General features: G+C 41.4%; 1 protein-coding gene across 1 annotated transcript; it reads left to right on the top strand.

The window, feature by feature from the left end:
* Positions 1-958: 958 nt before the first annotated feature.
* LOC311148790 (forkhead box C1-A-like) lies at positions 959-3,448 on the top strand. Its single transcript, XM_084185752.1, has one exon. It carries the CDS (start codon positions 1,152-1,154, stop codon positions 2,565-2,567), a length of 1,416 nt encoding a protein of 471 aa, XP_084041878.1. The 5' UTR covers positions 959-1,151; the 3' UTR covers positions 2,568-3,448.
* The last annotated feature ends 19,424 nt before the right edge of the window (positions 3,449-22,872 follow it).

Genomic DNA, 22,872 nt, shown 5'->3' with positions numbered 1-22,872 from the left:
TGTTAAAAGCGTTTGGAGCAGTGACAGTCATAAGGTAATAAAATAGGCATCCACCCCTCCTCCAGATTACAGTCATTTACATAATGTGGAATCTCTGACACCTCTCCTTTTGTTGTGCTGTGCCCATCAGAAAAGATTACAGGGCAGTGATTACATGTAGGCCCCTATTCTTTTAGCCAACATTTGCTTTTGTGCTTTAAATAAAATAATTTCAAGTTATGTGTAGTTGATTTGGCATTGCTGTTATTGATTATATCATGTTTTATAAACTCATTTCATTTGTAACCCATGAGATTGGCACTGAAAAATTCAAGTAACCTCACTCTGTCTGCGTGTAATTCATCCATAAAGAGAAAACCAAATTAAAATAAACTTTCCGGTTTTATATTCAGTATACTTATAGCAAGGTAATTAAATAATAATTAAAAATATGTTAAAAAATTTATAAACAGGTCATTCATTTCAAATGAGGTGATATGATTGAAGACTTCTTCTAATTTTACATATATCCCTACACGATTTCATTTTACACAATAGGTTACACATTGTGACATATATATAAAGTATGTGAATATGTTTGATAAACAGCTAATATAAACCATACATTTTAAATAGGCCTATGTTAATGGTTCAATATTGCATAAACCTTCGGCATATTGAGCAATATTATAACGTTGTCCCTCAAATCATTTTACGTGAGAAGGGAGCTACCCACACATCTACTTTTTTTCATTTCAGTGTGTGTGTGTCCAACACAGCTCGGAAGGATCTCTGACTGCTTCAACTTTGCTTTTCCTCGTGCACGTTCGGCTCGAGCTCCCATCCAATTGGATGTTGGAACGCATTCGGGGAGGAGCATCCACAGGCCAAAATGTGAACAGAGTTTTAAAAAAGTGTCTCTGTAGTGACGGGTGCTTGAGCTGTAGTTTTCCCAATGTTCGCCTCAGTAGACAGTTCGCAGCCTTCACTCCAGTCACCCTGGCAAGCCGTGGCTTAGGCTAAACATATTTCCCCAAACTCCCTTCGCAACAAACAGGAAATAAAGAAAAGGAGCCTGCGAAGGAAACTGGAGCTACCCATCGCCGTCCGGCTGAAGCTTTTGGGAGAGTTCTTTATTCTTTCAAACTTTACGGGAAGGCGAGGAGGAGAGAATGCAGGCGCGCTACTCCGTCTCCAGTCCTAACTCTCTGGGCGTCGTGCCTTACATTAGCAGTGACCAGAGCTACTACCGGGCCGCGGCCGGTGGAGGATACACCGGGATGCCTGCTCCCATGAGTATGTACTCTCACGCGGCCCAAGACCAGTACCAGGCCAGCATGGCGCGTGCATACGGACCGTACACGCCGCAGCACCAGCCCAAGGACATGGTCAAACCTCCATACAGCTACATCGCCCTCATCACCATGGCGATACAGAACTCACCAGACAAGAAGGTGACACTGAATGGGATTTATCAATTTATCATGGAAAGATTCCCGTTCTACCGAGACAACAAGCAGGGCTGGCAGAACAGCATCCGGCACAACCTGTCCCTCAACGAGTGCTTCGTCAAAGTGGCCCGGGACGATAAGAAGCCCGGTAAAGGCAGCTACTGGACTCTGGATCCGGACTCCTATAACATGTTCGAGAACGGCAGCTTTCTGAGGCGTCGCAGACGGTTCAAGAAGAGTAATGTTCAGAAGGACAAGGATGACAGGCAAGGAAAGGACTCGTCAAGGAGAGGAGCCCCTGGCCTGGAGAATGAGCAGCCCGTGCAGGGCTCCCAGCTCGTGCGCATCCAGGATATAAAGACGGAGAACGGGACCTCTACTCCTCCACAGGCCGAGTCCCCAGGCATACCTGTGCCCAAGATAGAGAGTCCTAGCAGCAGCAGTAGTATGTCCACCGGCAGCCCTCACAGTGTGCCCTCTGCCCGGTCCCTCTCCATGGAGGGCCCCGAGCATCACCACCACGTTCAGGCCTCGGCACAGGGCTTCAGTGTGGACAACATCATGACCTCGCTCCGGGGGTCGCCCGAGGGCACAACGGAGCTCACATCCCCTCTTATCGCATCCTCTAGGACAGGTATAACCCCCTCTCTATCGCTTAACTATTCCCCCAACCAGACGTCTGCTTACAACTCACCAAACTGCAACCAGAACTCCATCTCCACGAACTCTAACACGACGTACCATTGCAACATGCAAGCCATGAGCTTGTACGCCGGAGACCGAGGAGGCCACCTCGCGCCCTCCACCACCGTGGAAGAGACTCTGTCCGATTACTCTATCACAGCGACGACCACATCCCCGCTCGGGCATGGAAACCTTAGCATGGGACAGGACGGTGGTCACCACGCGCACCAGGGTCGGCTCGCGTCCTGGTACGGGGACCTGGGACACCTGGGCACGAGCTACCCGGCACAGCAACAGAACTTCCACTCGGTGCGAGAGATGTTCGAGTCTCAACGGATCGGTTTGAATAGCTCTCCGGTTAACGGGAATAATAGCTGTCAGATGGCTTTCCCCTCTGGTCAATCCATCTACCGTACTTCCGGAGCTTTCGTTTACGACTGCAGCAAGTTTTAAAAACAACAAAAACATGTTTTTTTAAATGAATAACTTTAATATATATATTTCCATCTTTTTGTAATTAAACCTCCCTCCCAGAATGGACAAAACAGATTGAGAGAGATGAGATTTGTTCTGGTGTGTATAACAGACAGAGGCGTGTTTTACAACACCAAATAACACGTAAGTTTTTTCTCTCTAACTCTGGGAACTTTGTTTTTAAAGATTGTTTTTTTTAACATCCAACATTTTATAAACTTGTTATTAATTGTAAATTGCATATAGTAATTTATTATTAGAAAGTAAGGGAGGATAGTTGGATGTTGTGTACCAAGTTTCCAAATTCAGCTGCCTAAAATTGTCCTAGGAATTGATATTTTATAAAAACAGGAGGGGAACTTGTATACCAACGTATTCTGTTAAATGTTTTGTCTTATTTGTTAGAAGTATTCTGGATGCATTGCATTGTTTGTCTAATAAATTGCCAATCTATTTGATTTAAATCTGTCTTGTTTATTAGCTCTCTATAGAGGCCTATAGGGTCCTGGCTTCAGAATAAGGGACGCAATGTAAAATAAAAGTTTGGCCTATTATTGCAAAATTAGATGTCATGCTGCATTTTCTGTTCGTGCATAGACGTAATTTGTGTATAGGCCTATGGTTCAAATCATTTGTGAATTTAAAAGGCTGAGGTATGCGTAAACATAGACAAACTGCAGGGGACGTTTGTCTTCTGTATTTCGAATTAATTATATAAAACACAAACTATGGTACAAAAAACCTCACACAGTGGTGACTAAATTTAAGGTGGCTATTTAGAGTAATTAAGGTGTTCTGTTTCTTGTCTTGATGTACTGTTGTGGCCTTATGGCCCTGCTACAATAAAGGAGCATATGGGGGCACATCCGCGCGCAGTTTTGGTTGGTAGCACACGTTGCAGGACTGTAGTGAGTTGCATTGTTTTTTGTTGTTGTAGAGAAATCACTGTAAAACCCAAACAGTTTCAACGATGTGACAATCTTATGAGTCCTAGGGTTATGTCATGGTACTTGTATCTTTACAACATAAAGCAATACTACACACACAAGGCTACAGCCACTAATCCGATTTTCAAATGTATTAAATGTATTGTAATCCGATAGGCTACATGTTTGTTTCTGGGCTTGTAGTGTATTATGCAAGTACCCAGGGTATATGATATATTTCCGTGTAACTATTAGTTATTCCTGTAACGAATAGGCTATTGTTATGGTAACATGATAAATGTTTCAACACACCTCTCCTTAGGCTATGGGATGTGCCATTGGGGGAAATACGATTGTTCGGTCCAAAACCTCCAAATGAAAATAATGATTAGCAAAATGCTCGTTTTGTTTCTACATTTAGGAAAGGCCTATCTTTTGAATGCAGGGTTTGCAATATTTGGGCATTTGACTTTGTTATAACAAGCTAAAATAAGATGTAGGCTACTGGGCCTACTCGTCTGCCTTGGCCCATATGTGTGTAGTCAGCAGAAATTAAATGTTCCACAGAACTACAGCACACAATCTGAAACAGAGAGGGAGACGGAGGAGAGGGATAGAGATTAGAGAGAGAGAGATAATTATCTACACAAATATATTTTATATTTTTGCAGTTAAGATATCATAGTAATGTATATTATAAAATCATAATGCTATATTGACGAGGGATGTAGAGTAAATTTGGTGACAACAGATGTAAGCTTTGCTTGGTTTGTTTTCCCTGAGAGGAGATACTCTGTCATCATCTTGACCTCCAGGCCTTCTTTAGTTTAACGGGTCCTTGGTGCAGGGCGAGCCGTGAGCCAAACGTTGTATCATGGCTATTGATGGAGGGCTAGGTCGCTGTTTAGACAACTAGTTCCCCGGTGCCAGGGTATCCGGCTGTTGTTTGGAGTGGCCACGTGTGTTTACGGACGCTTAGTTATACCACGCATACCTGAAATATTATCTTAGCCAGATGTTTGGTTGCTGCAGCAACTTGTTAAAGATTATATAAAACATTGCCAACAACACACAGACAGAGAGAGAGAGAGAGAGAGAGAGAGAGAGAGAGAGAGAGAGAGAGAGAGAGAGAGAGAGAGAGGAGTAAGAGAGATACACTTTGAATTCAAATTAAGTGTAATTAAATTAGGAATTGAAAGTCGTAATTGTCAATCTAGATATTGTTAAAAAATATCAGTCGGTTTCAAGAAAATACATTGAAAATACTATAGGACACTTTCTGGTGAAAATGTGTTGTTTTTAAACAATATCTTCTTTTGTAATTATTATTATTCCCTTCAATTAAATACACACTCATTTGTACCATTTAAGATTTTTTTAAATAATCACTACTAAGATATTAGTATATTACTGTTTGAATTGCAGATAAAACACATTTCCAGTTAAAACAAATTCACAACAACATTTTAGAGGTTTCCTTAAAAAATAACAGCTAAAATGTTTGTGCAGTAGACCACCAGTCAAACCACTTCATCGTTCCAATAGAGTAACAATTGGTAGTCACTACAGCTTGGGCAATTTGCTCGTTAATTGAATGTACATGGATTTACAGAGAGCATCTGCTTGCTTATTGTGTCAACGACAATATTCTCTCTCCCTCCCTCCCTAACTCCGCGGGCTCTAAGCATGTGGCCCTGGGTCTGACTATTACATTTACATTTCAGTCATTTAGCAGACGCTCTTATCCAGAGGGACATACAGTTACTGAGTGCATAAAAAAAAAAAAAAATCATACTGGCCCCCAGTGGTAATTGAACCCACAACCCTGGCGTTGCAAACGCCATTCTCTACCAACTGAGCTACACGGGACCTATTACACGGAGTAACTGACTGGGGGCCCTCCAAAATAGCACCCTATTCCCTAGTGGCAGGGCGTCGAAAGTAGAGCACTATATAGGGGAATACGGTACCGTTTGGGACTCAACCTGGGGCTCAGTCAGTCGTATGAGAGTAATGAATGTAGCCTATATGCATTATATCACATACCTCCGTGCTGAGCCTGAACCAGCAGCCAGACGGCCCGGGGCTCTGTGGGTTGAAGAACAGGGAGAGTGGAGGAGAGGATACATTTTTACTCTCTGACACCAGCGCTTTGCGGAGGCCCAAATGCAGTGCAGGTGTGTCTGTGGGGCAAGTAGGGGAAGCAGGAGGGGGTAGGAGGTTGACTTTGTTGTGATTGCTTGCATTTGTGAAACTATTGGATTGAGAATGGAGCAAGTGAGCAGGGAACACTACACCCGCAGCACAAATCCTCCACTGAGTATAGGCTGCTTGACAGCACAAACCAAAGTTGTTCCAGTCCGTCGACCTGTTTCAGACTATTAGCCTGTAGTAATAAACTGCTAACGTTGCTTATTAACCTGGATGGTTTTATCCACATTTTATTATGGCGCATAAACTATTGGTGTATCGGTAGCCAAATAAAAACAAGTTCCTTGTAGTTTATTGGCTAGAGGCTATACAGTTTTTATTATGACAACAAAAAATAAACATCTATGAATGTAGATCTATGCATTGGCATAGGCTTTATCACAACAATACACATATAATTAGATTGAAATACAAAAGTGGCCGACCAATAATTCAGTAGGCAGATGGTTCAAATGTTGATCCTCTCTCATAGATGCCTAGCCATAATAGCGCTAATAAAAATCATTAGATTCTTTCCGAAGTAATAAACAAACTTCAAGTCGGCACACGGAGATGGATGGCGCTGTCACGAGCCGGCCAGGTCAGGAAGGAATAAAATTCAATCAGCGTGCGGAATCATTTTTCATGGGACGGAAAAGGCAGAGCGCAAGGCGGAGGTCAATGGGGAGGATGTCAACAATGCTTCATGAGAGGGCGAAGCGACGAGCTGCCACTATATGAGCACCCGGTTGCTTTCTAAAGGCCTACCTCTTCTGGCCTGTAGGCCTACCTCTTCTCACGCACTGTTTACACAAACCACAGTATACATCATGGAGTATTACTGTTGACAAGACAGAGATGACTAATCGATTAGTTTACTTCGACACCCTCCTCCACACGCACAACCACATTCATGCACAGCACTAGCCTATAGCTAATAGGCTACACTATAGCATTTACACAAACAAAATAATTATGTGGAGACGGGCATATCTTTAAAGAAGTTTCAAGTGTTGTAAAATAATAAATCCTATAGGCCTACTATTGATTTGAACTTTATTTAGGTTTAAAGATAGTGAGGGGAGCGCTTGCCTTTATGACAAAATAAGGCTTGTGATCAGTTTTTCAGATAAAATAAGGCGTTCTGCAAATTAACACGTTATTATCAATATTGATGTTAAAATGAAGTTATTAAACGTGAATTAAATATGGGTTGTTAAATATCAATTTTATTAACACAGACAATGTTTAATCAAGGCTAGGAATTCTGCTGTAATAATGATGACCGGAATTGTTATACCTCTTGATTTAATAATAACAAAATCATTTTACAAAAAATAAATGAATTTGTATAGATATTAAATAAAGGAATTGAACTTACAAACTATTCGTTATGCATTATAGTTATGAAAATGAAATAATTAGGCTAAAACAAATAGCCTAGTATAGGAAAATATTGCTGACATTGCAGGCAATATTCTAATAATAGACATGATTAAAGTAGCCTAAAGTAGCCATTAAGTATTAAACTGGGCTATTTGTTAGTTGTTGCACATTCCACAATGAGCTAAAAACTGAATTAAAAAACGTAATAAGTGAACGTGAGAATGTCTGTTGGAATATCATGACACTCGCTCAATGCACACAGACTGACATGGGCTGTATGAGCGTCAGGGGCAAGAGTTGATCAAATCAATTTGTCAGGCAACAGCAATATCACACACACACACACACACACACAAACACACAGAGAGAGAGGACGTGTAACGCTTCGCTGAGACCCTGCCCTCGTTTTTCAATTAAGCTGTTAAGGCCTACAAACCCAACACTTCCGAGCACCTTCAAGATAAAGCTGAAGGCTACGCCACTCAATAACAGGTCAATGCATGAAGATGTCTAATAAATGAATCCACCGTCATTCAATCTCCGCTCTGTCTAACGCATGTCTGATGCATTAAGACATCATTTACGAAGCACTGTTTAAGGTCGTGGTGGGGATAAATCTAACCACAGGAGTGTCATGTCTTTCTCACCGCCCAGGAGGGTCCTGTGCGGGCAGGCCCCGGGGCAAAATCCGGGGGAGCCAGGGAGCTGGGGAGGTCAAAACGCTTGAAGGCGCGCCATTTTCCAAACCACTCGGCAAAGTCAGAAGTAACGGTGAAGATTGCCACTGCCTCGTGGGGACGTTTAGTGGTTCTATTACAATAGTGCAATTGATCAAGGCTATATATACCTCCTGGTTAATAATATCAACTGTCATAAACCGATGTGCCAAACACCAATTAAAGGATTATGATTATGACTCAATATGTTGGCAAGAAGAGGAGAACACGAAACAGTAATTATCAATTTGTAAACTATGAACTTAGGCTACTCGATACAGGAATGCTATAAACTAGGCATATAGGCTATCCAAGTGACAAGAGAATGAACAATTATAGGCCTTTGTACGAGTTCTCAGATAATCGAGACTTTCTCATGGTTCTCTATTCTTTCATCAGTTGGTGACAGTCAGCCTATAGCAATAGCACACAAATAATCTTATAGGAAAAAGACAAACAAACAAAATATTCGATTAATTAATGTTCATACCGCATCAGCACTTGGAGCCCTTTTTGACGGTAATCTCAATCCGCTATGTTTTATTAGAGATAAATCCAATTGCAGAGTTGCACTTACCAACCAATCTCCCTTTTACTTGTTTATTTATCCAGGCAGTGGAGAATGTCAGAAATGCTAAGCACTAACAGGGTTCAGATGACTTATGGGCGCCATTTCCGCTGTAGTGTCTCTATATTCACGCTCTCTTTTCACTATGTCACTTTTTATTTATTTAAAGAGTATATAGCCTATAGCCTACAAGGCTATAGACATGGTCTATATATCCTTTATTTCTCTGTTGCTTTATAAAGAACAAGTGATAGCTGATTTTAAATGTTGGCCAATGACACGAAGAACAAAAACACATTGAGAATGCATTCCAAATTGATAAGAACATGATTTGTCTCGAGCAAATGTAGGCCTGTAAATATTACATTTGGATCACATTTATGAAACCAAACATTTTAATTAGTCCTTATATTCAAATTGAGGCAAATATATTACAAATTCTGCTATTATGCCTTTCTATAATGAGATGTAGAAATAAGGATAAGACGGTTGGCAATTTCCACGTCTTTTGAAAGCATAAATCCCCCTATTTGTTACTCCATAGTCCTATTAAGAGATCCCAAAGATATGCATATAATCCATCTTATTTTTTACTTCTGGAAAAGCCGACAAAAGTAGTCTATAGGTCTTTGCTATACCCTCTATTTCACAAATTAGGAATAGCCTAAGGATAATGAACAGGGAGCGAGAATAACATTTTTAAAGACCATTTCAGGAGATTGTTCTCCTCTTTTGCAGTAAAAAAGTATTAAGACCTATTTTAGTTTTTCATAGCCAAGTTCTTCTGAAAAATATGGTGGTGGCACACACTCCTCTCCCATTATTTTCTAGTAACTCCAGCCTGGAACAGGGTGCCTGCCTTCAGCTCCCGTGCGTTCTGAAAGCGGAGCCTCGAGCAGCACAGGGCTGCTGCGGTTAGTTGTGGCGCGCGGCTGGGCCCGTGCACCTGTGTACGGCCGGCGGGTGGGAGGGCGCGAGGAGGAGACTCGGCACAGTGGAAAATGGTGTGTTTTCGCTCGCAGCCGGGTTCTGCTGGGCTCCATGGCCAACCTCAAAGCGCCATCTGTTACCAATTACAGGTCCACACAGATGCAGCGCTGTCTCCGAAGGTCAAACTGTGAGTTTAAATGTTCTAGGTGTTGTCTTTAAGAAAAAAATAGAAATTCAGGCAGGCAAATCTATACCCTCAGTTCGTTCCCTCTTTGCAAACATACTTTGAAACCCTCCATTTTTAATTTAAGAAGAATGTCAAAGGGCTTTTCCATAAAAATAACCTACCCCTCAACGGTTTTCATTAGATAAATAGAATATGTAGACCTACACCACTCAGACATTTCTAGGAAATTTCGTTTAGAACTCAGGTTGTTGATTCCAAGACCATTAATACTCTATAGGTAACATCCTGATTTCCACTTTAAGCTAGTATTCTGTAACAAAACTATTTTACAAAACATTCAAGTAATAGCCTACTAAATGTGCCAAATATCGACTGAACTGAACAATTATTTGGGGCCTATTAGCCCATAAAAACGCATTGAATAAGAGAACCACTACATGGAACAGCAGATAGTCCCAACAAATATCAAAAGGAACTTTGTTCTGAAGTGTTTTTTTTTTAACATGTATTCAACCCCTTATTTTTGGCACTAAACAGTCTCCATATAATTTCATTTTTTTCAACTGGTATGGGGACCTTCAGACTAGTCTTGTGAGGACTGTGGATGTGCTAGAGCAAAACAACTGACATGCACATGTTCGTGAGAATCTCATCTTTCCATGTCTTCATAATAGTTTGAAGGCCAAACATTCGGAAGCTACAGACGATTTTGTAAGAAGATCGATTTTCGGGATGTCTCACATCGACCTTAGCGGGATTAATAATAATATGCCATTTAGCAGACGCTTTTATCCAAAGCGCCTTACAGTCATGCGTGCATACATTTTTTTGTGTATGGGTGGTCCCGGGGATCGAACCCACTACCTTTGCGTTACAAGCGCCGTGCTCTACCAGCTGAGCTACAGAGGACCACTTTAGCGGGATTTATCAAGGGGTTCATATTCCACATATTCCAGCAAGAGTCATCGACAAAACTACAAAGGTCATTATGCAGAGTAGAAGCAGCCTTCTGGGAGCGCTGAGCTTGTACTGGGCATACTGAACGTCTAGATTGAGACACATTCTGCAGGAGTGGGATCCAGGGCCAGGCCTCGAGGAAGCGCATTTCCTGAAGAATTAAAAGGGATCGTGTGCTCACGGGGCAAACCGAGGAACGCCGAGTGCGAGAAGGGATATGACAGGGGAAGGGAAATGACAGGGGCTGGGGCTCGATCGACCTCTGAGCAACCTGGGCGCGAGGCCCGTCTCAGACAACATTGCTCCAATCTTCTGACTCGCCTCAAGCTTGAGGGTTTACCTATAAAATACCCTTTACAAGATTTAACCAAAGACATAACATCGCTCCCCTATTTATTAAGCACACATTTTTACACGTATCCTCCAGTCTAGCCACATATTTGTGAAATAACGTTGGAGAGCGAATTATCATCCAAATCACAAACACTTAGGCTAATTAAAATTTGAAGGGGAAAGTGCTGAAGAGTTTGTGTATCAACAGTCAAGAAAATAGTCATAAAGTATAGGGCCAACTAATGTATCAAAATAACAGGTTTTATTGTACCAAAATGTTTATATTCTGAAATAAATATGTCATATAGAAATACAAATGATTGCACAAACGTTGAATGAAATCTAAAAAATATTTTTGGGTCATTTTACAGGCGAAAGGACAGACGAATAAACTTCATTTGGGACAGCAAAGTGACGAAAAAATATTGTAATATTCCTTCCAATGTACAGTAGCGACTGTAGTCGCAGCGCACTGTGTGGTCTGGAGTGCTCAGATGATTTCCTAGGTTTGGATTGATTTACAGGACATGGTTTTATGCATTTGGATTATTCTTCATGAATTGGATGTCAGCATCAACCATCTCTTTCACCAGCTCCTAAAGAGTACAATAGCGGTTTAGTTTAGACACAGATATGACCTACTCTTAACCTACATAGTAGCCTAAATATTCATTTACAAACACTGATAACCAAACAGTTGATAGATTCTGGAAAAATAGGTTTAATACATAAAGGATTGGTTGAACTACAAAAGCCCTAAGACAAAAATAAGGGAAATAATGGAGACAACATAATTTGTATGCATCAAATCTGTTCAGAGGACTGCTTTCTCTTTATTTAGTCATGTTAATGTGATTTACTGTGGTTGGTAAGTGGGAGATTTGTCCAAATTGGTTTGTTGAATCACAGTTTAGCTACTTATTATTGCTCTATTAGGCTCATAGAGGCTTATAACCAGGTTTGAAGCATTATTTTAGCTACTTAAAAGCTACTTAATTTTCCCATCTTAAGTTGTGTTTAAAACAGCAGACTGATAACACAAAAGGCTGGCTGGGAAGAATGTCATCAAAGAAGAGCAGCATGCTGTGCATCTCCAGTTCCACCATGGGACACACACACACACACACACACACACACACACACACACACACACACACACACACACACACACACACACACACACACACACACACACACACACACACACACACACACACACACACACATATATGGGGGGAAGGTTAGTGTTAGGACATACAGTGCCTTCAGAAAGTATTCATACCCCTTGACTTATTCCACATTTTGTTGTGTTACAGCCTGAAAGCCAAATGGATGAGATTTTTTCTCTCTCACCCATCTACACACAATACCCCATAAAGACAAAGTGAAAACATGATTTTAGAAACATTTATTGAAAATGAAATTCAGAACAATCTAGTTTACATAAGTATTCACACCCCTGAGTCAATACTTTGGAGAAGCACCTTTGGCAGCGATTACAGCTGTGAGTCTTTCTGGGTAACTCTCTAAGAGCTTTCCACACCTGGATTTGTGCAACATTTGCCCATTATTCTTTTTTAAAAATTCTTCAAGCTCTGTCAAATTGGTTGTTGATCATTGCTAGACAACCATTTTCAGGTCTTGCCAAAGATGTTAAAGTAGATATAAGTCAAAACTGTAACTCGGCCACTCATTCACTGACTTATTGGTAAGCCTCTCCAGTGTATATTTGGCCTTGTGTTTTAGGTTATTGTCCTGCTGAAAGGTGCATTCATTTCCCAGTGTCTAGTGGAAAGCAGACTGAACCAGGTTTCCCTCTAGGATTTTGCCTGTGCTTAGCTCCATTCCGTTTATTTTTTATTCTGAAAAACTCCCAAGTACTTAACGATTACAAGCATACCCATAACATGATGCAGCCATGACTATGCTTGAAAATATGGAGAGTCAATTAGGTTAGTATTGTGGAGTAACTACAATGTTGTTGATCCATCATCAGTTTTATCCTATCATAGCCATTCAACTCTGTAACTGTTTTTAAGTCACCGTTGGCCTCATAGTGAAATCCCTGAGTTAGGAAGGAGACCTGTTTCTTTGTAGTGAGTGGGTGTATTGATACACCATCCAAAGTGTAATTCATAACTTCACCATGCTCAAAGGGATATTCAATGTCTGTTTTTTTTATTTTACCCATCTACCAACAGGTGCCCTTCTTTGCAAGGCATTGGAAAATCTCCCTGGTCTTTGTGGTTGAATCTGTGTTTAAAATTCACTGCTCGACTGAGGGACCTTACAGATAATTATATGTGTGGGGTAAAGAGATGAGGTTGTCATAAAAAAAATCATGTTAAACACTATTATTGCACACAGAGTGACCCCATGCAACGTATTATGTGACTTGTTAAACAAATGTTTACTCCTCAACTTATTTTGGCTTGCCATAACAAAGGGGTTGTATACTTGACTCAAGACATTTCAGCCTTTCATTTTTAATGAATTTGTTTTAAAAAATCGAAAACATAATTCCACTTTGACATTATGGGCTATAGTGTGTAGGGCAGTGACAATTCATTTTAAATTCAGCCTGTAACAAAACAACATTTTGAAAAAGTCAAGTGGTGTGAATACTTTCTGAAGGCGCTGTAGATAAACACACTATCCAGGATATACTTTCACACTCCATCCCCCAGGTGGCAGCAACAGGGTCTAGGTGCTGAGCCAAAGCTGGATAAGCACATCAGGTGCTGCCAGTTAAGATCGTCAGTCTGTGTCCTAGCTTGCAAGCTGTGAGATTGCTGGGTTGTTTGGTGGCATGAGGCCTTTCATTTTTATTTTGAATCTTTAGTTTAGGCATGCTCGTTTGTAGTTTTATTTTTTGTTTCCGTCACCATCTGAACATACTAATCTGCTTGGGCTCGCCAAGTCAAAGGAGTCAAGATAGAGCTGTCCTTAGACCTAAGGTAAGGTTTCGGTCTCCCTGTGCACATGTGCATCCAACACCGTCGTCAAACGCTGATTTCTCACATAAAAGCACACATTAATTCAGGTTACAGAACCATTAGGCAAGCCTAGAACCCCTAGACTTAGCAAACACAATGTTAAAAGTAGGCTGTCTAGTCGGTTCCGTAACAATACACACAGACACACAGAGTAAAGTTCAACACCCACCTCAAAAGTGATCTTTGCTTTCCAGCCTAACTTTGTCAATGCTGTCACCTTACAGGTATTCATGGGGAAAGAGAGAGAGAGAGACAGAGAAAGGAAAAAGGAGAGAGAGAAACAAAAATATCTCAGTCACGTTTCATGGCCAGAGAATGGTGTTTAGAACAGAGTAATTTTACAGTCAGAGTTCAGTAGATACTTTAATTCCTCCACTATCTCTCAATATCAAACACATGCATAACTCACTAGGATGTCTATAGGATGTACACAGATATTCAGATCACACTCTCTCTCACCAACACACACGCAGACAAACGCACACGCACACACACAAGTCAGTATCCCCTCTCTCGGGGAAAGGGAGGTCACAAAGTCTCACTGGCCATCAATTCCGGACTCCCCCTATTTTCCCCCCTCCCTCTCGTCCAGACGGCCCCCGTCGGTGCCAGAGCATGATGAATTGTTGGACTCCAGTGGTGTAACCTCCTCCCTCCCTCATTCCCTTCTGGCTCCCTCCTCTGTTTCCCTGTTGTGTTCTGCACTAGGTTCACAATCCACTGAGACCCTGCCTGAGACCACCAAAGATAAAGCCTGGAAAAAATAACCTTCTCGCGCTCTCTCTTTTTCACTTGTTCTCTCTCTCTGTATCTCTTGCCCTTTCTGTTTGTCTCCTGGCTTTCTTTTCTCCCTCCTTATTTTAACAGTCTAAATAATTAGTTGTCATCCTAAAAATCAATGTGTATCTTTGAATCATACACACGTTTCTTGAACAACCCTGTTAAGTTTTCACACTTATTGTCAAGATTTACACTTACAGTTGATTAAGTGGTTACATATTTTATAGAAGGCGAGTACGTGTCAGTCCCAGTATGCTGACGGCCATGGCTGAATAGAGAAGTGAACTTATATAGGCAGAGAGCTCTTTTTCTATCTGACACTAGAACGCTTGAAAAGGTCTGTTTCTGGGTGATCTTATTACAGAGGAACGCTACAGCAGCTTTTGACCAGCCTGCTCCTACTCGGGGACACGCATACTTCAGCCTTTTATAGACCAGGGACCCACATCTCTGAGCTGCTCCACAGCCCTCAATCACAATGTCTTAACAGTCTCACACACACATGCATGCACACATGCAAATGCACACACGCAAATGCAGACGTTCGCACACAAACTTTGTTGCGGTTGATTCATAAAATGTTTAGCTTCAAAATGCTTTTCATGTGTTTTTTTGTTGTTGAGTAAATGCAACCTCCAATCACTCTTCAAAAGTGATTTATTTGTATTTTGTATAACTAATTTCAGTGATATTACAGTCTTTACATAAGGCATCTGATGAAAGCTCTTGTCCTCTTTTAGTAGTCAGTTCACAAAGTCCATTTGCAGTCCTACAGAGTTACACTACATTACTCACATTCATTTGGGTTCCAGTGCTATAAACAGCCACATTTATAGACTTATTATTACAGCAATGAACATCATTTATCGTTTAAGTATCATAATTATATAAAGTTATATAATGATATGAATTATAGGAGTTATTAATGGAGTGACTCTATAATAACATGAATTATGTTCTATTTTAAAAGGAGAACATTTTGAAAGTGAAATTAATATCAGCTGTTTTTATCACGAATAACGGGGCGTTTCAAGGTGAGTCCACCCCAACTGATTTCAAACGTTATAAAGCACTCATAACCTTCTAAAACACTTTATAACCAGCCTGTTATCTGTTATAACGCACAACTAAACATATGTCTAGAACAAACCTTTATCAATGAAAATAATAGGTGAGATACATCATTCTCAAATAAGGCATATTAAAGTGAAATGGCATTATACAACAAATCCTACAGCCATGTTGAGTTCCGGGCGAATTAATGATGAATGTAAATATTGTGAAGGGAAGGAGGGATAAAGAGGGGAAAGACCTCCTTATATGGAATCCCAGCCACACCAAGGACTGACCCACTATCATAGAATTAGGATTTAAAATACTTAATCATTTTATAGGATCTCTATGCTCACTATAATATCCCATGCAGTGTCATGATGTGGCCAGAGGTGGCACTGCTGAGGGCTGGAATTCATACAGCATCATCATGCCCCACCTCAGCATGATAATCCCTACAGAGACACATCTGCCTGAGATTCTGTACACTTCTGTTCCTGTATCTCTATGATTGGTCAGTGAGAAGAGAAGTCCATCTGTTTGTTAGACCTTTGATACAGCGTCTTTACACTGATAAAGAGCTTTCAAGTCCCAACACTGAAGTCCACAATGAGAACACAAACTTTGGATTCAGTGCTTCTGCGTTGCTCAGCATCTCTAGACATTTTCTAACTAGTGGAAATCACAGATGAGGGGTTGTATGTCTATTACACAATTATAAACACACTTACACGCCTGCAGAAAAACTCAACCTTCTCAGAGATTTAAAACAAGAGCGTTCTGTGCGGCCAAGCCGAGCCAGCTTACCTTTTAACAGACAGAGCATACATGTACCTAATAATAACAAGAACTACTAACAGATGGGGAACAATATAATCTTCATATGGATCCGATTTGGAACAGAACCCAGGTTTTTGGTATATCCTGTTTAAAATAGTGCACATGTCTGGAATAACAGAAATGGGTTTTAGAAAATGTGCTGTTTAGTGGACTGCTCTCTGAAGACGTAGTGGGATTTGAGTAAATATTACATTTGTAGGGACTTTAAAATGAATGTGATAAAGATACAGTTCAGGCCAAATATATTGTCACCCTTGCACTTTTCTTAAATAATTCCCTATTTCCTCAAAAATAAGTTAAAGAAAAAAAAAATAATATACTTGGTCACCCCACCTTTTTATTGGATTTCTAAAATTGCAGAACCAATTAGTTTTTTGTAAACTTAAATAAACTTAAACTTACAATATTAATTTAGAAAATGAAGACAAATGGCATAGACAAAATTATTGGCACCCCGAGCTTGCTGCACCTTTCTACTGGAAGTTTAGCCCACTTTTCAGTAGCAAACTGCTAAAATTCTTCTGTTTGAGGGGTGCCCTCCACCAACTGCTGTTTTCAGCTCTCGCCATAGATTTTGGATGTTATTCAGATCTGGACTCTTAGCTGCATCACTCCAAGAACAGTCTCTTTTTGAACCATTCCTTGGTGTTTTTGATGTGTGTTTGGGGTCATTGCTCAGCTGGAAGACCCACCACCTTCAATGGAGACCCAGTTTTTGGACACTGGGTTGAACATTGGACTCTAAAACACCTGACAATCTGCTGATTTCAGAAAAGCAACCCTACAGCATTATCAAACCTCCCCCATGTTTGATTGTAGAGAGGATTCATTGAATGTTTCATTTGGTCATCAGTAAACACAGTGCTGATCTGTATTCCCAAATATATCTAATTTTGTTTAATTGATGGAAATAACATTTCCTCAGGATTTAGGCTTGTTTCGGTGGGTTTTTGAAAAGTTCAATCAGGCTTTCTTGTGTCCCCTTCAGCAGTGGGGTCTTCCTATTTTTTGTTTACCAATAACCAAATGAAGCATTCAAAGACAATAATTGCACTACGTGCTAAATAACCAAATTGCCACAAAAAGTTGCCTAACCATCATCGATATCATTGTGATCATCATGGTCATCATCATGGTCGTCGACACCTGAATCCCAGTCCTCCTCTTCGCCCTCTTCATCATCATCTTCTCTACTATTAAAGATGTAAACCACTCTCTGAATGTGATCATGTCGACGTAGCCCACAGGTGATGAAGGCACTCTGAGTTAGCATGTAAAGCTAAGGAATTCCAGTATCGTTAATAAATCCCTGGCTGATTCAAAGCAGTGGCTGTGGCTGTGGCTGAGGCAACCTTCTCACACTGTAGAGAGAATACTACACACTACACTCACTGTAGTCCTGAGGTGAAGTGCATATGTATTCATAGGCTGCATACACTAACAAACCTTATTTCTCACATACACACCCAGACTCATATCTTAATCCGGAATACAAATCTCCAACTATTTGTCTCTCTGAGATCTGGCAAAAGAGGTCTGGGTTATGGACCCGTTGTAGAGGAACATCAAACATCCTCAGAGAGGACACATACACAGGGGACAGGCTCTGAGGCTTTGATGTGGTTCGGAGAGGTCTGTAACAGTAGCTCTTGTATTTGTGTGACTGTGGACATGAGGATGGACACAGAGACGTCAAACAGAGAGACATAGCAGTAGAGAACTCTGTGAGAGTCTGGACTGTGAGAGTCTGGAGTGTTTTTGTGTGTGTGTATGTGTGTGTGTGTGTGAGAGAGAGAGAGAGAGAGAGAGAGAGAGAGAGAGAGAGAGAGAGAGAGAGAGAGAGAGGATGTCTGGAACCCACGGTCTCAGCTGTCCCAGGGTTAGACTCAGATGACCAGACTGTAAGTTACCATAGGTGACACAAACAGAGGAGTGAATTGAAGTGATTTCCCAGAAGCCTTTGCCCTATGTAGGGCCGCATAGACGAATACTGATAGGAAGGGTGTTGTTGTTTGTGTGTTTGTTTGAGAATGTATAGTATTTGATTGTGTGAGAGAGTTCAGTTGTGATCTAGTTCATTAGCATTTTGGCCCAGGTGTAAGCAAGGGTTTGACGCTGTGAGAAAGAGAGTGAGAGAAAGAGGGAGAGAGAAAGCAAAAGAAAGAGAGTCCAGGTTTGCAGGTGTGGCAGCTCTTTATTCCTTTCCACTCTGCTGAAAAATTACTTATCTTTCACTGGTCACTTCTCCATTCCCCCATCCCTCCCTCCCTGTCAAGTGAGTAAACCTATGAGTGTGACGTCTTGATTAGCAAAGAAAGAGACCAGTCTCTCTCTCTCTCTCTACCCCACCCCCCCTTCCGTGATGATTGTTCTCCATCAGTGCTCATTAAAATTCCTGGGAAAGCTGTGTGATAAATATTTACGTGCTTGAGGACACACTCTCCACACACTCTAAACACTCTTGAGGAGCGACGTGGAGGCTAGCAGCAGATAGCACTAAGTGCCCCAACGCCATTGCTAACTACTCTGCCTGCCCCTCAACTCCAAAGAGATTTGTATATGTGAAGTACTTACTGTCAAGATAACCAGCGCAGGGAGAGAGAGGGCAAGATTTATAGTGTAGCCCGACAACCACGTGTGTGTGTAATGTGTGTGTATGTTTGTGTGTGTGTGTGCATTGTATGAGATATTAAAAAGTTTAGAATGAACATGCAAGCACACACACACATGCACGCACACACACCATTAACATTCTCATTAACCACACTATTCAGACCTGGACTCCCCACTACTGTTCCAGAGGCTCATAGTCTGTTACTGAGAGGGGGTCACACAGAGGGAGGGTCTCTGTTCTGTTCTGCATTCTATTACTCATGGGGACGGGAAACAGATCATAATTCCTAGAGTCAGCAGAATGCTCTGGGAGAGGGAGAGAGACGGAGAAAGAGAGAGAGATGAGGAGAGGAGAGGGGGAAAGAAACACACAGAGAGAGAGAGAGGAGGGAGAAAGAGAATAAATGGAGAGAGAACAAAGAGAGAGGGAGAGTGAGGGAGAAATTCAGGTAACTGCTAGTCTACATGCTGAGAGGTCAGACACACTATCAAATCAAATCAAAGTTTATTCGTTGAGTACACAGATTTGCAGATGTTATCGCAGGTGCAGTGAAATGCTTATGTTTCTATCTCCAATAGTACAGTAATATCTAGCAATACAATAACAATACACACATATTAAAAATAAAATAAATAAATATCAGAAATATCAGAACGAAAGTCAAGACAGAACAAAAAAAGGTGATTCTGATCCAACAATATATTCATACATTGTGGACAATGTTCTTGTGTCCAGTGCAGTCAAATTTCATTGCTATTGTTCATATTTTTCCCTCTTGAAAGTTCATCTGCTCAAAGTAAAGTTATTTGTGTTATTTATGAGGAATAATGCGTTTCCCCCCTCCATTTATTTGTCGAATTTGTCCACACAATTAAACTATGAAAGAGAAGAATGGCAGGCTTAGATGTCATTATTTTCGATGCTATATTATTGACAACGATTATAGTTATTTCGTTTTAATTTCATCCATTTACTATCTCCTTTCCCATAATTTGCATTTAAAATCCCTTTTGGGATCAACCATTCTTTAAAAATAAAAAGGGGATGAACTAATCTGGTTTAAAACCTAAGATACATTTTCATATAGAAAAACGTTTGTGAGATGTAGGAGTGGTTTTGTTTACTAAGGAATTGGATCATTGGGCAGGAGGGAGGAGGGTAGAGGGGGAACAATGGGTATATGTGGATATTGTGTGTTTGGTATGTTGTGTCTCTCCTTTTTTGTTTAGAATTATTATTGTCACAAACGCTATACAAATGACATTTTGTCAGCATTGCATATTACAAACGTATTCTTATGTTTTGTATATTTTACTTCATCCTATGGTACTACAGGCATACAATTTGTTTACTCATCTTTATTTTAATAGTTATGGTCATTAGACAGAAGAAATGTTCTGAATTTAACATAATTTCATGGAATGTGAAGTCTATGGCACAAATAATTAATTACCTAAAGAAATCAAATGTGACATAGCCCTGTTGCAAATTAATGCAACAAGTTAAACAAATTGAAAAAGATTGGGATGGAGAAATACACTATATATACAAAAGTATGTGGACATCCCTTCAAATTAGTGGATTTAGCAATTTCAGCCACACCCGTTGCTGACAGGTGTATAAAATCGAGTACACAGCCATTCAATCTCCATAGACAAACATTGGCAGTAGAATGGACTTATTGAAGAGCTCAGTGACTTTCAACGTGGCACCGTCGTAGGATGCCACATTTCCAACAAGTCAGTTCATGACATTTCTGCCCTGCTAGAGCTCCCCCAGTCAACTGTAAGTGCAGTTATTGTGAAGTGGAAATGTCTAGGAGCAACAACGGCTCAGCCGCAAAGTGGTAGGCCACATAAGCTCACAGAACGGGACCGCCGAGTGCTGAAACACGTAGAGAGTAAAAATTGTCTGTCCTCGGTTACAACACTCACTACCGAGTTCCAAACTGCATCTGGAAGCAATTTCAGCACAAAAACTGTTAGTCGGGAGCTTCATTAAATGGTTTTGCATGGCCGAGCAGCCGCACACAAGCCTAAAATCACCATGTTTAATGCCAAGCGTCGGCTGGAGTGGTTTAAAGCTCACCGTCATTGGACTCTGGAGCAGTGGAAACGCATTCTCTGGCGTTATGAAATACATTTCACCATCTGGCAGTCCGACGGACAAATCTGTGTTTGGCGGATGCCAGGAGAACGCTACCTGCCCCAATGGTAGTGTGAACTGTAAAGTTTGGTGGAGGAGGAATAATGGTATGGGGCTGTTTTTCATGGTTCGGGCTAGGCCCCTTAGTTCACAGTGAAGGGAATACAATGACATTCTAGACGATTCTGTGCTTCCAATTTTGTGGAAACAGTTTGCGGAAGGCCCTTTCCTCCTTCATTATGACAATGCCCCCGTGCACAAAGTGAGGTCCATACAGAAATGGTTTGTCAAGATCGGTGTGGAAGAACTTGAATGGCCTGCACAGAGCCCTGACCTCAACCCCATCGAACACCTTTGGGATGAATTGGAAACACTGAAACATGCATGAGAGCATCAGCTCTTCCGGATGACTGTGTGATCACGCTCTCTGTAGCCGATGTAAGTAAGACCTTTAAACAGGTCAACATTCACAAGGCCGCAGGGCCAGATGGATTTCCAGGATGTGTAATCCGAGCATGCGCTGACCAACTGGCAAGTGTCTTCACTGACATTTTCAACCTCTCCCTGTGTGAGTCTTTAATATCAACATGTTTTAAGCAGACCACCATTGTCCCTGTGCCCAAGAACACTAAGGTAACCTGCCTAAATGACTACCGACCCATAGCACTCACGTCTGTAGCCATGAAGTGCATTGAAAGGCTGGTCATGGCTCACATCAACGCCATTATCCCAGAAACCCTAGACCCACTCCAATTTGCATAGCGCCCCAACAGATCCACAGATGATGCAATCTCTATTGCTCTCCACACTGCCCTTTCACACATGGACAAAAGGAACACCTATGTGAGAATGCTATTCATTGAGTACAGCTCAGCGTTCAACACCATAGTGCCCTCAAAGCTCATCACTAAGCTAAGGACCCTGGGACTAAACACCTCCCTCTGCACCTGGATCATGGACTTCCTGACGGGCCTCCCCCAGGTGGTAAGGGTAGGTAACAACACATCTGCCACGCTGATCCTCAACACGGGGGCCCCTCAGCGGTGCGTGCTCAGTCCCCTCCTGTACTCCCTGTTCACTCATGACTGCATGGCCAGGCATGACTCCAACACCATCATTAAGTTTGCCGATGACACAACAGTGGTAGGCCTGATCACCAACAACGACGAGACAGCCTATAGGGAGAAGGTCAGAGACCTGGCCGTGTGGTGCCAGGACATCAACCTCTCCCTCAACGTGACCAAGACAAAGGAGATGATTGTGGACTACAGGAAAAAGAAGAGGGCCAAGCACACCCCCATTCTCATCGACGGGGTGTGGTACCAGAGCGCCAAGTCTAGGTCCAAGAGGCTTCTAAACAGCTTCCACCCCCAAGCCATAAGACTCCTGAACATCTAATCAAATGGCTACCCAGACTATTTGCATTGCCCCCTCCCCTTCTTTTATGCTGCTGCTACTCTCTGTTTATTATCTATGCATAGTCACTTTAATAACTCTACCTACATGTACATATTACCTCAATTACCTCGACTAACCGGTGCCCCCGCACATTGACTCAGTACTGGTATCCCAATATATATAGCCTGTCTTTTGTTATTTTTACTGCTGCTCTTTCATTATTTCTTAAACTGCATTGTTGGTTAAGGGCTTGTAAGTAAGCATT

Source organism: Coregonus lavaretus, assembly GCF_964263955.1.
Source record: "Coregonus lavaretus genome assembly, chromosome: 21".
Classification (NCBI taxonomy): Eukaryota; Metazoa; Chordata; class Actinopteri; order Salmoniformes; family Salmonidae; genus Coregonus; species Coregonus lavaretus.
This window is presented reverse-complemented; position numbering and strand designations above follow the sequence as displayed.

Excerpts from the sequence above, each read along its gene's own strand:
- LOC311148790 (XM_084185752.1), top strand. The coding sequence starts at position 1,152 with ATGCAGGCGCGCTACTCCGTCTCCAGTCCTAACTCTCTGGGCGTCGTG.